General features: G+C 41.6%; 1 protein-coding gene across 1 annotated transcript in view; it reads left to right on the forward strand.

Annotated features, from left to right (window-relative positions):
- Positions 1-17,139, forward strand: part of slc2a9l2 (solute carrier family 2 member 9, like 2) — a 165,606-nt gene that overhangs the window by 3,372 nt on the left and 145,095 nt on the right. Inside the window, exon 2 of the mRNA XM_076293121.1 lies at positions 4,381-4,541. Within this exon, the coding sequence (XP_076149236.1) occupies positions 4,381-4,541 (161 nt within the window). The remainder of the gene's footprint in view (positions 1-4,380; positions 4,542-17,139) is intronic.

Below are 17,139 nucleotides of genomic sequence, written 5' to 3' on the forward strand. Positions count from 1 at the left end.
GGCCGTCATTTCGGTAGTATGTACACTGATGCACACATGCATGTTAGCAAAAATATTCTAATGGCCACACTTTTAGAAAAAGGCAATCGCAAAAATTCAAGGTATTTTTCAAGGTGGGTGTTGCTTTAATAGTGTACTCCGTTGAGTTAAAAGGAAGGATTGAAAAAATAACTTCTATTAAAGTTCTATTCACCACTTTTCCATCAGAGACATATTTGTAAAAAGCATAGCTGGTATGAGATAGAACATTATCGGAATATAGAATCAATATGAACATTTTCTTCAAAACCACAGATAGGAATGTAGCTCAGTCAGTAACGGGTCACTCTATGACGCAGGAGACCGGGGTTTGATTCCTGCTCGCTGTAGCAATTTTGAAGGTACATTTCTCACAGCTAAATCAAGCTAGATAGATAGATACAGTAGATATATAGAGATAGAAGGTCGGGCTTGTGGAGCTATAGGCTACATGGTCCTCGCTTTAGATTGGGGGGCTGCAACATTTACTACAAATAGGTAAGAAAGGTCTTATAAGCGTATTAGTTATCCACCTCTTTGTCTTATACACCATTAACAAGCATTAACAAGCTGCTTGTTAACACTTACAACTGTTAACAAATATGCTTGTAAGTAACTTAAAAGGCTGCTTATTAACACTTACAAGCTGCATGTTAACAGTTAGTTAATGTTGTAATTAAAGGATAACAACGGTTAACTAACTGTTAGTAATGAATTGTTAACTGCTTATTATGCACTGTTAATACCTAATAAGCACATGTTATTCTAAAGTGTTACCGAGATATGTATACACAAAGAAGGCAAACCTGATCTAAACTTTTCTGCATCATGGTTTTGCGACGCTTTGTTTGGCCTTCATCTGCCTCGCTAAATTGAGCATCAGATTGTTGCGTCTGGGCACAAAGTAACTTTGTGCTGTTGAACCGAAGTCGACAATTACAGTGATACTTCACTTGATTCCTTCTCAAAGTAGCTTCTATACCACCACCTTCATCCAGTCGTTCCAGGTCCAGGGTCACTGGCATTTTGTTGATATTGTGAAAGAGCAATCATTTTATAGCCATCATGTTGAGAAACATGATGGGTAGGTGGTGATTGGAGGGGTTCCTTTGTGTCTGTCTGATAAAGACAACATTTCACCCAATCAGTTGATCTCTTGGCTGACATGGGATTTTCATTTGCCATTTTGGGGGATGTCTGATTAAGGCCGAGGGGTTATCCTTTTACCACCTCAATCATAGACATAGTACACATTCAAGTATGGGATACAACTAGGTTCGGGTCACCTACACCTAGCCCGATCATTCATCCAGTGCCATTTAAGTCCCGTGTGATCTGAACTGCTCGGCTCTCGGCTCGGCACAACCTGTCAATTCAGGTGCGGCTATCTAACTACATCTATTACTAGCTAATTGATGAGGGGCTGTTAGACAGCATTTGGGACACTAAACTTAGCTATACTATTACTACTAGTCAAGACTACAGTGTAAGTAAAACTAGATTAGCTGACACTGAACCCCATGCTGAGTTCCACAGCAGTGAAGTCACCAGTGTGCCCTGGTTGTGTAATGACCAGGCTTGGAATTTCTCCATTCTGGGGGCAAGGCCACTTGGCCTTCAGTTGGGCATATTTGGTGGGGGGCACAAAGGCCACATGTCAGGGCACCATTAATTTGCGCTGTGAATGCTAAGATTATTTTGACAGGCCACAGGCTAAATAAAAATCTTTTAGTAGGACACAAAGCAGAATATTGAAAGAAGGGGGCACCAAAGCCACCGTGGCCTGTAAACCTATGATTTTCAAAGGGGCTTCATGGCCAACGCAAGGGGCTATGACGGCCATGGCCGTCGTGGCCGCCGTGAAATTCCTACCCTGGTAATGACATTCACTCTATTAAACAAAACCTTCCTTAACACATTAAATTGAGCTCTGACAGAAATGGTGGCCATCTTGAAAATGGTGGCCATCTTGAATTTTTGAGTGGCACACACCTTTTTCCATGAGAATGTTCCTTGAAGATTATTTGTACCAAATTTGATGATAACATCACCATTTGAAAAATTTATGTAAGGATTCAAGAGAAATGGCGGCCATCTTGAAAAATGGTTACCATCTTGAATTTTTCTAAAAAAAACATTCTTAAGAGAGTATTTTCACAAAATGTTATGCATACATCACTGTTTGAACGATTGACATACAGTAATGACATTTGACAGAAATAGCGGCCATCTTGAAAATATGGCCGCATGTTGAATTTTTGGGTGGCCAGCGCCTTTTTCCCAAAAAGTGACCCTTAGAGAGTATCTGTGCCAAATTTCATGCTTTTATACCAATTTGAACGATTCTCTTGAAATATGCCATTAATCTGCTGCACTAAATGGACAAAGCAAAATTGTTCCAAATTGTGTGTTGAGCTCTGTCCAAATTGTTGTACAGTATGGGCCTCGAAACTTGGTTTAAAAATTGATACGGCCCTTGATGGCAAAAGGGTTCCCCACCCCTGTTCTAGGGTGACTAGGTGCAAACAAACCCTACACATGTGGTTGAAAGGTTTGTGTGGGACAAAAGGCCAAAGCTGAGATGTACTTTACTGTATATATCGATCCATTCTACCCAACTGAAGGGAAAACTCTTGCTTTCAACCTTTTAGGTCGGCAAGAGAGGGTTTTTATAATCAGTGCTCCAATCCTATATGGATATGATAAGTGAATACACAGAAATATTGACGTCAGTATGTTATAATCAATGCTGCTTTGAATATTTGGAAGAGATAGCACAAAGAATGCAAATAATTACAGAAGCACTTTGGCCTGGCAGAGTATATAGAACTTAGCTGATACACAAGGTTCAACTACCCCTTTCAGCTAGATGTGACGGTCACAGATGTTTATACATACCTCTACGTGTCAATTATGCGACACAATATACATAAGGATATAAAAAAGAGACAATATATAAGAAACACATGAGTATCATCCAAAGTCATTTACATAAAAAATAATGATAATGATTCACAATTCCCTCAAGTTCAAAAGTCAAAACTTTCGGTCTGATGTGCAGACTAATTGGAAAGTATCATCTGTGCTCTTTGCTCAGAGATAATGTTAGATGATTGGGGACTTTGGGAAAAGCTGCGATGCTAACGGACATGCGCACTGAGTTCCAGCTGACTCACCCCCTCCTACCCCACACTGCTGCCGTCTCCCCTGGCACCTCTTCATCTTTCCCTCCCTCTTCCCTTCTCTTCATCCCTCCTTTCCCATCCTCCATCTCTCACCCTCCCTCTAGCTCTGTCTCTCCGTCTTTTTGAGCAGCAGCGTAACTCATCCCACTGCTGCCCCTCCAGAGGCGTATGTGCCAGCCAAAGGTGCTGCATTTTTGGCCTGGGCTCCCCTGCAGCGTCTGAGTGCTTAAATTGGGCCGCACTGTTATCGGGGGGGGGGGGGGTTGGGTCTCCAGAGAGGGGCGCCCAGGCGCTCTGCCTCACTAGCCCCAGCGTCGGCTCTCCACCCCAGGCACAATCTAGGGCACGTCCCCCCTGTGGTCGGCTAGAGTCCCTGGTGGGTTGAGAGCAAATACAGAAAAGAAAAAGGGAGGAAGAAGAGGTAATGGATGGGTATGGGGGTTGGGGGGGGCACAGGAAAGCAGAGCACATGGTGGGTGGGGGGGTGGGCATTTCTACTGACATAGAAATAAGCCAGAGGATGAAAGAAAGCGAAGGGGCACAGAGAGCCAGTGGAAGAAAAGGGAGGAAGGGATGGAATTAAGTAAGCGAGAAAAGAGGAACATGGTTTTCTCATTAGTGTTGGTCTCCATCATTCCCATAGTGGGGTGAGCGTTCGCTCCAAGTCGCGGGTGCAATACAGTTCGTACTGTTTGCAATATTGATTAGCCTCCGCGTCCGTCTGCAAAGGAGAGAAAACTGTCAGCCACGCAGATATGTGATGACCACTGACCACTGTCAGCACCCCTTTTTTCTGCCTCATCCGGGACCGGTACAGCGTAGAGAGCGAAGAATGTTTTTCTACCTGCTGTGTGTTTGACGGATGGACTCCTCACTGGGGTTCTTCTGGTCCTGATGATTTTGGTTGATGGTTGTTTGGTGAATGCACTGTAGGGATAAGAATGACAAAAAAAATTGATTATTTGGTATATATTGACATATTGACGTCTATTGGATATAGACTTATTTGATGTATGCCTTTGGCACTCTTGTTTTTTAATTATCTCTCAGCACCATCAAGCATTGTGCAACCTGTGTACTGTATAGTGTATAGTGTATGTGTCTGTCTGTTATCAGGACAATAAATGATCATAATCTCATCGTTTCTGTTCTTTCTTGTTTCCTTATGTCCTTGTAGTACATCAAAGCATTTTATAATAAGACGTGGGTGGAGCGTTATGAGGAACCGATCGGACCAGAGACGGTCACCCTGCTGTGGTCCCTCACTGTGTCCATCTTTGCCATCGGGGGTCTGGCGGGAACCCTCACTGTCTCCATTCTCATTAAAGTTTTTGGAAGGTAAAAACACCCTTTTCCTTTTAAATTGTCTAAACAAATGACCAAAGTACTTGTGTGTTTACAACATAATATGTCTTTTGTCTGTATGTTCTTCATGAATACATTTTTATTCTCATAGTTTTCTGTTCATAAGGATGTGTTTAAATGGAAGTTAGGATGTGAACTAATGAGCTCTCTTACATGAACTCACAACACGGCGTGTTGATGCATGTGTAGGTGTGGTTGATGTGGATGAGCTTGTTGGATGGAGCTGTGGCCTTGAATGACCTTGAGTGTGGCGTGTCCTCTCTCTGTCCTATTGCCTCTTTACCTTTCAAAGCCTTCGCCTTCCTCACATCCTTCAGGGGCTTCTCTCCCTCCTTTCTTATCTCCTTGATCCTTCATTCCTGATCCCTCTGCTTCTCTCTCTCTCTCTCTCCCTCCCTCCCTCTCTCCACTGTGTGTTGTCTCTCCCCCCCTAGCGTCCCCCAGTGCTCGTTCTTCTGCACACATACAGCTCAGACAGCCTGGTAGGAGGGACTGTTGGGTAATTTTAGCACCGGCAGCCTCCCCTGTGGAGCACGGCAGGTTTTTTGTGGTTTTGTTTGGTTTAATGTTCGCTTCCCCTGCACTTTCCCCTCAGTTCCTCTCCATCCATCATGTAGCCCCATTGCACCGCCGAACGCCCCCACACTCATTACCGGCCAGCCACTACAGGGATATAATTACTGGTCACTAACCAGTAGACTATAATAAGGGACCGGCCAGATTATGGGACCGCGACTAATCAGGCCAACTACTTCCGTATCAGAGGAAGAAAAACACATTGATATTGTTGTTAAACGGGCACTAATATTTGCTGGCTTGCGTGACAAGGCTGTTTCCTTTCATCCCCCAACCTGGAAGATGTGAGTGCTGTCAGAGGCTGTCCTGACATGGACACTCCATTAAGCAAGATGTTCCCATTCGCACTGCCGCTCCTCCGCCACCTCGCTCGGCCCTCCACAGGAGCTCCGTCAGGGGAACGACATGGCTTTAAGGAGAGTGGACATGAGTCCGACAAGACCCTCAGAGACCTGGCCATGTCCCTCCTTTTACTGCCCTTTATGCCTCACTGCCCTTTAGATAAGATTGAGTAGTTTAGACCATTTGCTAGTTCTCAAGCATCATCACATGAGATATTATGCTATGGTGATATAATGACGTTTTCAGTAATCATGTTCTGTATTACAGCTATGACAGTTAGAAGAGATTTGTTTGTATGTAATATGTGAATGGAGTAAAGATAAATATGCATTTTGTGACACCAGAATAGAAAATAATATAGAGTTTCCATTGACCACACTGGGGGGAAAAAAACACACACACAGTCATATCACGGGAAACATTCAATGTTGGACCACATCCATCCATACCTGTTTACTCCCCATTAATGCTGTGCTTTACTATATACCATTTATTTTGTTCGAGAAATCCTTGTTATTGAGGTAGCCTAGCCTCCAAATTATTGGCACCTCTGCTAAAGTTGACTAAAACTGGTATAAAAAATAATCTGTTGGTGATTTATTGTAAAAAATGTAGGAAAAATCCCACCTTGAAGGGAAGCATGTTTATTTTGAGAAAAAGGAAAATCTCATCATTGTGAATTTACAATAAATCACCAACAGATTATTTTTTATACTTGTTTTTAGTCAATTTTAGCAGAGGTGCCAATAATTCTGGAGGGTACTGTATATCACTGTTTGTGATTGTTCCCATAACAAGTAAACAAAGATCATCCTCCAATATAGCGATACACCTGCGCTTGTCTATTGTTTCCTCTGCTACAAGCATCCCAAGTCATATAAAGGCTGCCACAGAAACGAGGGTGGAGAAGGTGTTGATTCTTCAACTGCGACCCACACAGGTCAATAATATCCATAGCCAGCCAATTACTTTCACAATGCTGCTGGCTATTGTTGGCATTTCTCCACTACTTTTTGTTGCCTGGCTTCATCGCTGCTCCCCGGGAGTTGCAGACAACTCTATGAGATTTCAGTAGGTCTTCCTCAGCACTTCTCTTTCCAAAAGCCCCACCTAGCCAAATTAAAGCGTATGTTTCATAAGCGTTCATTTATCTTCTTGTCTTGTGTAGACATAAACACAGCATGACGACTAAAAGATGTCAATGTTTCAATGTCAAAGAGAGCCAGAAGATTATAGGGAAAAAACCTTGATGCTCTAATGAACACATTTATTGTCAGCTTTAATGGTTTGACATGTTTGACTTGAACCGCTTGTGTAATCTGCCAGCTCAAAGTGTTTCTCCCCCCTTGCCCTGTCATCATTAGTGAGCCTTTCCTCTTGACTAGTACTCTCCTGTAGGCTGCGGTACATCAAAAGACTCTCCTTTAATCTGTGTGAATTTTGTGTGGGTGCCCAACACTCTGCCCTGAGGTGTGCTGCACATGAATGGCTGACAACAAATAAGACGGTAAAAACTCGCTAGGTAAAACTACGGGAATGTCAATGTGTCACATGAAAATGCTTCCTCAAATCTGATATTGTGTTCGCACACAAAGACTGTACTATTTATTAGAATAGGTGAGGGCCACCCCATTAGATACTGAAAGCATGATTTTGACAGCTTACACATATAGTCTATTCAATTTTGTCAGGGATTGCATCATTATGGAAACTACTATATGATGCCAATTCTGTAACCATAGTGTTGCAGGCTTGCTGGTTTTGCTGTAAATATACATCCATGTCAACAAGGTCGGGAACAACATTGCTGACACCATGTGACCTGCTGTGCCTGCTCCAGGTATCAGGGGCTCAAATGAGGGCTGACGTTGCCTTGTTCTGATGAATACTCCATCGTGGAAAAAAAGAAGGCTGCTGTGACACTCCGCACACCACAGGGCCATTACCATATTCCACAATGCACTTGGCCATTACCATAGCCAACAATGCACTTGGTCCTTTCCAGTAATGAGACACTGATGGAATAGCCAGCGAGTACGCTAATGGGGCTACCACTGTAAAAGACCCACAGCGGATGGTTTCTGAGTTTGTGTTTGATTGGGAAATGATTTTGCCTATACATATATATATATATATATATATATACATATATATATATATGCTGTACATATTTAATGTAAGAATGTCATATACCGGTACTCGCTCTCTCGTTCTCTACAACCCTCCCTCCATCCTTCCCTCTCTCCCTCCCTCTGCCTCTCCTTCTCCCACTCTTTTCCCTTTTCCCCCTTTTCCTCTATCTCTGTAAGAGGCAAAATGGAGTCTCTATATTGCACTCTCCTCTTGCCCCCTCATGTTTCCTCCAGCAGTCCACCTTCATTTAAAACATGCAAGTGGAGCACTGATATTGTATACTACAGTATTATTTACATTCTGCTGCAGGGCAGAAACATATAGGGACTGCATGCTTGAGACATATAGGGACTGCATGCTTGAGACATATAGGGACTGCATGCTTGAGTTATCAGGATGGTGCCCGTATGATTACTTTAATGCATCCTGCTTTAATCTACAACTAAATTGACATTGCGCATGCATGCGCTGTATCTTAGGGGTGTTTTTTAGTTTTTTGCATATGTGAGCGTTTGGGTATATGGATGGTGTGCTCAGACAAGATAAAGAGATGGTTCCTCCTCTCTGTCATGTGGCAGATATCCAAAGCGGTGTTACTGCATAGAGTTATGCTCATGACGTGATGCTAAGTGGAACTACTATAAATGGTCTCATAGCCCTGTCTACTTATACTATAAACAGGATGTCATAGTGTCTCTAAAGAAGAGATGCCTTTTTATATGCCTTTTTTTTAGTATTTCTCTCTTTTGTAGATACATTTCTTCAAAACTCATTCCGGCAGCTTTGCAGTAGGTGTAGCCTGACCTGTCTTTATGGGCCAATCGCTATCTCATTAGGAGTCTGCTAGTGATCCCTCTGCACAAGTCATCTGTCTCACTTTAATGCTTTTCTCCTTCTCCTTCCCTGTGTCTCCCTACCTTGTGATCTCTCTCTCTCTCTCACACTCACACACACACACACACACACACACACACACACACACACTCAGTCTCTCTTTCTCTGTAACACTGTCTCTCTCTCTATTATACATTTTTATTATACGGCTCTTCACAATGCTATTAGAATGCTCCATTGACTTGAATGGGATTTCCCAACGTTCTACGGTAAAATAAATTCATGTAATTACCGCTGCAAACATATAATTACCGCTGTCAATGGCAACGGGTTTTGTGCTTCTGATACGTCTTTCATATCACTACGCAAGGACTGGAACTTCATTCAAACGTGAAAGCAGACGGTTGATCAGCTGTGTTCTAAAGAATGTTTGATTCAAGTTCAGCAGCGTGTGTTGTTGCAAATGCCATGATGAACGGTAACAAATAGGCTAGGTTATGTAGGCTAAAGTCATATCGTGGGGAGTTTATTATTTCGTTTTGACAAGTAGCCGTATAATAAGCGGGATAATGTATAGAACGCCGGTCATTACTGTGAAAACTAGATGTACCGCAGAGCGGTACAAAATATGACCGCCGCCCAGTCCAGCACATTTTTTCCACAAAAAGAAATCACGCTGAAAGGCCTATATGATTCTAACTGTCTCACTAAATTGCATTATCCGCACTCAATTCTCACTGGTATCTGCTAGACAACAAGTACCAAAACATGATTAGTTCATAGATTTCACATGTAAAATTCATTTTATACAACCCCACCTCCATCTTGCCTGTTCATAATTCTGAGAAATTCTTGATTGTTTGTGTTATGTTTATGTTATGTGTGTGGGTGTTTGTGTGTGTGTGTGTGTGTGTGTGTGTGTGTGTGTGTGTGTGTGTGTGTGTGTGTGTGTGTGTGTGTGTGTGCGTGCTTGTGTGTGTGCCTGCGTATGTGCCTGTGCATGCAAGCGTACATATGTCTACTGTGTGAGTATGTGTCATACGTATGATTACTGTGAATGTATGTGTGTGTGTGTGTGTATCTGTATCTGTGCACATGAAATGGGTTAACATGACCCCTGGAGGCAAACATACGGAAAGAAATGGTCATCCTAGGCCCTACAGTTCTCAAGATATTCACAGAGAACTGTGTCTGCCCTACCCTCCTTTCGGGGGGTCCAGTCCAGCGGGGGGGCTACAGATCAAAACGAAAAATGACGGTTCCATGCTATTCATGTGGGGGTACATGCCCACCAAGTTTTGTGTACCCCGGTCTTTCAGTGTCCCGGGAATCCTTGTTGGTGTACGTCACTAAATGTACACATAAATTATTTTATTGTAAGGCCCCCCATGAACGAAAGTACACAAAACTTGGCATGCATTCGAAGGGTGTCATAATGATCCTACACTTTTAATTTCGTGCAGTTTTGACCTTGTCAGCCAGAGATATTGTGATGAAAACACCTAATGTTTTGCTTTTTAATTTTTAACTAGGTGGCGCTATACATGAAATAAGTGTTAATGGGATGGGTTGACATGCCCCCTTAAGACCAACATACATAAAAAAGGTGGACCTCCTAGGCCCTACGGTTCTCAAGATATTCACAGAAAACTGTCTCCGGCCAGTTGGTGTATAGTAACATAAATTAATTTATTGTGTGGCCCCCCCATGAACGGAATTCCACAAAACTTGGCGTGCATACAGAGGGTGTCATAATGATCCTACACTTCCAGTTTTGATTATGTTAGGTCACAGATACCTTCAATTACAACACCTCATTTTTACTTTTTTGTGTTTAACTAGGTGGCGCTATACATGAAATGAGGGGATGGAATGGGTTGACATGGCCCCTTGAGATCAACATACAAAAAAAAAATGGTCCTCCTAAACCCTACGGTTTTCGAGATATGCGCGTCGGGGTCCGGTTCGCCCTGTCGGGACTTACTATGACCGCCGCGCAGCGAAGCGGTGGTCATATAGGTTTAGTCAGAATTTTTTTTTTTTTTTTTTTTTTTTTTTCTCGCATGTCCAAATTTCCGTCAATGATTCCCGGGACACTGAAAGACCGGGGTAGACGAAACTTGGTGGGCATGTAACCCCATATGGATAGCATGGAACCATCGTTTTTCGTTTTGATCTGTAGCCCCCCCGCTGGACGGCAACCCCCGAAAGGAGGGTAGGGCAGACACAGTTTTTTGTGAATATCTCGAGAACCGTAAGGTGTAGGAGGACCATTTTTTTTTTTTGTATGTTGATCTCAAGGGGCCATGTCAACCCATTCCATAACCACTCATTTCATGTATAGCGCTACCTAGTTAAACACAAAAAAGTAAAAATGTAGGATCATTATGACACCCTCTGAATGCACGCCAAGTTTCGTGGAATTCCGTTCATGGGGGGCCACACAATAAATTAATTTATGTTACTATACACCAACTGGCCTGTAGGTGGCCAGAGACAGTTTTCTGTGAATATCTCGAGAACCGTAGGGCCTAGGATGACCAATTTTTTTACGTATGTTTGCCTCCAGGGGTCATGTTAACCCAGTCCATGTGCACACATGTGCATAAACAGATACACGCGCACACACATACATTCACAGTAATCATACATATGACACATACTCACACAGTAGACATATGTACGCATGCATGCACATGCACAAACACACATACGCAGGCAAACACACAAGCACGCACACACACACACACACACACACACACACACACACACACCCACACACATAAACATAAACGTGTACACGCACACATGCACACAATTCAAGAATTTCTTTTTTTTCAAGAATTATGGCAAAACAGGCAAGATGGGGGTGGGGTTGTATAAAATTAATTTTACATGTGAAATCTATGAACTAATCATGTTTTGGTACTTGAGTGTGGCTGGACTGGACCCCCCGAAAGGAGGGTAGGGCAGACACAGTTCTCTGTGAATATCTTGAGAACTGTAGGGCCTAGGATGACCATTTCTTTCCGTATGTTTGCCTCCAGGGGTCATGTTAACCCATTTCATGTGCACAGATACAGATACACACACACACACACATACATTCACAGTAATCATACGTATGACACATACTCACACAGTAGACATATGTACGCTTGCATGCACAGGCACATACGCAGGCACACACACAAGCACGCACACACACACACACACACACACACACACACACACACACACACACAAACACCCACACACATAACATAAACATAACACAAACAATCAAGAATTTCTCAGAATTATGAACAGGCAAGATGGAGGTGGGGTTGTATAAAATGAATTTTACATGTGAAATCTATGAACTAATCATGTTTTGGTACTTGTTGTCTAGCAGATACCAGTGAGAATTGAGTGTGGCTAATGCAATTTAGTGAGACAGTTAGAATCATATAGGCCTTTCAGCGTGATTTATTTTTGTGGAACAAATGTGCTGGACTGGGCGGCGGTCATATTTTGTACCGCTCTGCGGTACATCTAGTTTTCCCAGTAATGACCGGCGTTCTATACATTATCCCTGACGTAGTTTGTCAACTTCTTCGGAAGTTGTTTCTTGCTACTCACCACCTGGTATAAAGTTATGGTCATAATGCCATGTTACGTGGAAGTACTATAAATGGTCTCATCCTTGATTGTGACGATTAAAACACATGATGATTGTGACGATTAAAAAGGGAGAGTTGCACTGCGCGTAACACTGTTTTTTGTGTTAGGTTAGCCAACTACCAAAGAGAATGAATTTAATTGATAAATAATTCAGTTGATTTATTTGTGGAAAAATAGATGTGAATGACAGAAGGCTGACCAGATGGACCATATCTCTTACAGGCTCATGTATGCTGTAATCTGACTGGCAAACAGCCTAAGAGTTGATCTAGGTTTGAGGCCTGCTGTTAAAGGCAAACCTATACAAGACTGTCATGCACATTAGGAAACACACCAAGCAGACAACATAATCACTTAATCGCTTAATTTCCTGGAACTCATTACGCACCGTAAGCCTGAGTCATTAAAGCACAATTGTTCTACATATCAGGCAAATAAAAGCTATGAAATGGATGATGAAAATGGAGATTGGAGCCAGGCTCATGTGTAAACTCTGATTACAGTAATACCTCCTGCAGGTAGGCTAATTGAAATATGATCTGGCTATTTGGTGTTGGTCAGGTAGGGCCAAATGCTTTGAATGCTGACTCACCCAGGTCAATTCACAGTCCTGTGTGTGGTTGTGAGTATCACAAGGTATGATGTAGTCTATACACAAACATTGACCACCAGCAGGGCTTGTTTGCACTGAGTCACTATATGGTTATGGTTATGGTTATGGTTATGGATTTAGCAGACGCCTTTGTCCAAAGCGACATATAAATACAAAACAACATAATAATATTTAAAAATGAACAGGGAACAGATTAAAATCTAGGTCAAATATAGTAAGGAGAATAGTTGTAGTACACAATAATATCAATTCAATCAATAGCCTAATAAAAAAGCAATGTAAAAAAAGGGGAAAGGCAATAATAAAACAATAATGTCAATTCAATCAATAATATAAAACAATAACATGCTAAGACTACATTAAGGAGAATATCAATAATAAACAATAATGTCAAATTAATTAACAGCCCAATTAAAATAAAACAACATTATATAAACCATAACACATAAGCGCTTAAACAACTAAGTATATGTTGAATAGGAATGTCTTTAGACCCCTCTTAAACGACCCAAAACTACCACAGGAACGGAGACCACTGGGCAGTTCATTCCACCAACATGGAACCACTGAAGAAAAGAGTCTGGAATTAGACCCAGTTTTTATGACTGGTCGACACAACATACGCTCACCAGAAGACCGCAGTGGGCGGTTGGGGATGTAAGGCTTGATTATTGAATTAAAATAACTAGGAGCAGATCTAGTTAGTGTCCTATAGGCCAAAGTGAGAGATTTAAATTTAATTCTGGCTACTATAGGGAGCCAATGGAGAGTAACTAGGAGAGGAGTTACATGTGTCCTCTTTGGCTGATTGAAGACCAGGCGTGCTCCAGCATTTTGAATCAGCTGTAATGATCTTGTTACACAAGCGGGTAAGCCAGCTAACAGTGAATTACAATAGTCCAGCTTAGAGATGACCATGGTCTGAACAAGAAGTTGTGTGGAATCTTGTGTCAGATAAGGTCTGATCTTCCTAATGTTGTAAAGCATAAACCGGCATGATTTTGCAATAGAAGCTATATGCTCAGAGAAGTTAAGTCGGTCATCAATTACAACGCCCAAGTTTCGTGCCGATCTAGTTGGGGTCAGTGAAGTTGAGTCAAGCTGGATGTTAATCTGTTGGGGAATAGCTGTTTTAGCTGGAAACACCAAAAACTCTGTTTTTGAGAGATTAAGCTGAAGGTGCCGATCTTTCATCCAGGCTGAAATATCCTTAAGGCATGCAGAAATCCGGTGGGAAACACTAGAGTCATCAGGTGGGAAAGACAGGTAAAGTTGAGTGTCGTCTGCATAACAGTGATGGTCAAATCCATGGGAGCGAATAGTATCACCTAAGGAAGTGGTGTAAATAGAGAAAAGCAAGGGTCCTAATACTGATCCCTGAGGCACACCTGTGGTGAGGGCATGAGACTTGTCCCTGCCAAGACACGTTGAAAGAACGCCCTTTAAGGTAAGATTCAAACCAGTCAAGAGCTTTTCCAGAAATTCCCAGTTCAGATAGTATAGATAAGAGAATGTCATGGTTAACAGTATCAAAGGCTGCAGATAAATCTAGTAGAATTAATACTGATGACTGAGCAGAGGACTTAGCTACTCTCAATGCTTCAGTCACAGACAGAAGAGCAGTTTCAGTAGAATGACCACTCTTGAAACCAGACTGCATAGGGTCTAGTAGATTATTCTGATGAAGAAAGTCACAAACTTGCTTGAAGACCACTTTCTCCAAAACCTTTGACAAGAAAGGAAGAAGGGAGACAGGTCTGTAGTTCTTCACCTCAGTTGGATTAAGTGTACTTTTCTTTAGCAGAGGTGTAACCCTAGCCTGTTTAAAAGAATAAGGAACTATTCCAGAACTGAGTGAAGCATTAAATACATGTGTGACTGCTGGTAGAACAGCGGGTGAGATAGACTGTAGAAGAGTGGACGGGACAGGATCTAATGGGCATGTTGTTGGACGACATCGCTGAAGCAATTGAGAGACTGCTTCCTCATCAAGAGGAGAGAAAGAGTCAAATGATGGGGTCATACTAACACAAGGCAAAGCCCTCCTTATAGGAGCATCAAACTGAGCACTTATTTTAGCAACTTTTTCAGTGAAAAATGTTGCAAAGTCATTTGCTGACAGTGAAGTATATCACAGGAAGTATTGACTCAAGTGAATTTCTATTGAAATTGACGGACTGGGTTATTCACAACAATGTTTTCATATTCATGGATGAGATGTATGTACAAAAAATTGGTGTACCCATGGGATCATGTTTTTCACCTAATTACGCATGTTTGTATTTGGGCCTGTGGGAAAAGGAACACATATTGAACTCATGCAATCCTTTTTTTAAATGTATTACATGGTATGGTCGCTACATAGACGATGTTCTTTTGATTTTCAATGGGTTTGAAAGTCAACTGTTGGACTTTCATACTTATGTTAATGGAATTACAGTTTTTTTCAACTGCTTACACACTAAATCTTTACTTGTCACACAATTTTCTAAACATGTCCTCCAAACATCATAACCCGACACCAAATCTGCAAAACCATACACTAATTCTCACTGTTTGACTCAGTTTTCAATTGACTAAAACACATTTTGCAAAACACCACACACAATTTTCTACCTAACACACAAAAATCTAACAGGAAGTAACTTGATTTCGTTCTTCAAACACAACCCATCAAAATGCCACACTAAATCACCAGTGCTTCACTCTTTCTCTTCACATGTGCAAACACTCTTTACTTTACTGAACACCATCCAATCATTGCCTTAGTATAGGTCTATGAATAGATATACTCTCTATATAGGTATAGACCGTTTCAATCTGCTCCTAGAGGATTTCCGGTTGAAATATTCAGAACCAATGCAGATACTTTGAAAATTACAGTAATCGGACTTTAGCTTACAGTAATGTTCTACAAAAAGTTGACTTTATGTAAAATTTGTCTTTTTACTCTATTTTTGTTTGTCCCCATGTTACAGTACCATTAGCTCAATACATTTTTCTGTGCCTCCAGAAATGCCTTAGGAACGCTTACTGTAGAATTGTTTGTTTCTGCAGTTGAAAGGGTCTATAGGCCTATGAATACATACTGTACACGATCCCCCCCCCCCCCCCCCCCACACACACACACACTTGTCTTTAGAAAAAAACAAAATCAGTGTTTTCAAAACTCCATGTACATCTGGTGGTCACTGTATTCTTTGCTTTTTTTCTTGTTTGCTGTAAAAAACTGTATTCACAACAGCAAATTATTTGGGAAACATTACTATTTTTGGTTTCAATATTGCTTGCATTTTTACTATGTATTTCAACTTCTCTTTGTTGATACCGTAACTTTCACTCTTGTATGGAAATACATATAGAAAGCCTAAGACAGAAGAGCTTTAGGTTTTGAGCAACAGTGTGTACATGATGTATCCAAAATGTCATATTATGACAAAAGTGTTTGTAATGTGAGGCAAATGTTTGCTTTAAACATGTGTTTTTGACATTTTGAATGTTGTGCGTCATTTTGCTGGAGATTTGGGGCATTTTGCATTTTGTGTGAGCAGTTGTGGGTTTTGTGTGTGGAGTTTTGAAAAATAGACACAGAGTTTTGAAAACGTGTGTAAACAATTGTAAAAAACTGTAATCCCAATATTAAATTGTCATTAGACTACTCACTTGATAAAGTCAATTTCTTGGATTTGACTATCTATAAGGGCTTGGAGGGCCAGCTACACACTACTCTTTTCAGGAAAAGCACCTCCCGTAATACCATCCTTAGAGCAGACTCGTTTCACCCCCCGCACCTTATACGGAATATCCCTTACGGCCAATTCCAACGTTTGAGACGTATCTGTGACAAAGACAACGACTTCAATGAACAGGCTGAGTCAATGGCTAGGAGGTTTTCGGATAGGGCGTATAGGCCAGAAGTTATTTCCCAAGCTAACAGTAAAGCGCAGGCACTTCAACGTAACGTTCTACTTGAGAAGAATACACATAAACGGACTAATAAATCACCACCATTCTTCGTCACTACTTACAGTAGTCACGCGGCACGGATTAAAAACATGTTAAGGAAAAACTGGTCGATCATTGAGAGTGATAGCCACCAGTAATATCGTTCAGACGCGCGCCTACTCTTAGGGATAAGTTAATGCGCTCATACCTCCCACCTGAGCGAAGACTCCTGGCTCAGAAAACCTATAGGTACTTTTAAATGTATGCATTGCCCCCATTGTGCCAATGTCAACCAATCCAAATGTTTTTTGGACGCAAGAACCAACAAAACATATGAATTAAGGGATTTTATTAATTGTAACACAACATTTGGAATTTATCGTTTGGCATGTCCTTGTGAGGAGGGGTTCTTTTATGTCGGCCGCACAAAAAGACGGTTAAGGGACCGTCTTGCTGAGCACAAAT

Source organism: Alosa pseudoharengus, unplaced genomic scaffold (genome assembly GCF_046254945.1).
Source record: "Alosa pseudoharengus isolate Yale_2024_CS ecotype anadromous, Long Island Sound unplaced genomic scaffold, YU_APseudo_1.1 YU_APseudo_1.1_scf_19, whole genome shotgun sequence".
In the NCBI taxonomy this organism is placed as follows: Eukaryota; Metazoa; Chordata; class Actinopteri; order Clupeiformes; family Clupeidae; genus Alosa; species Alosa pseudoharengus.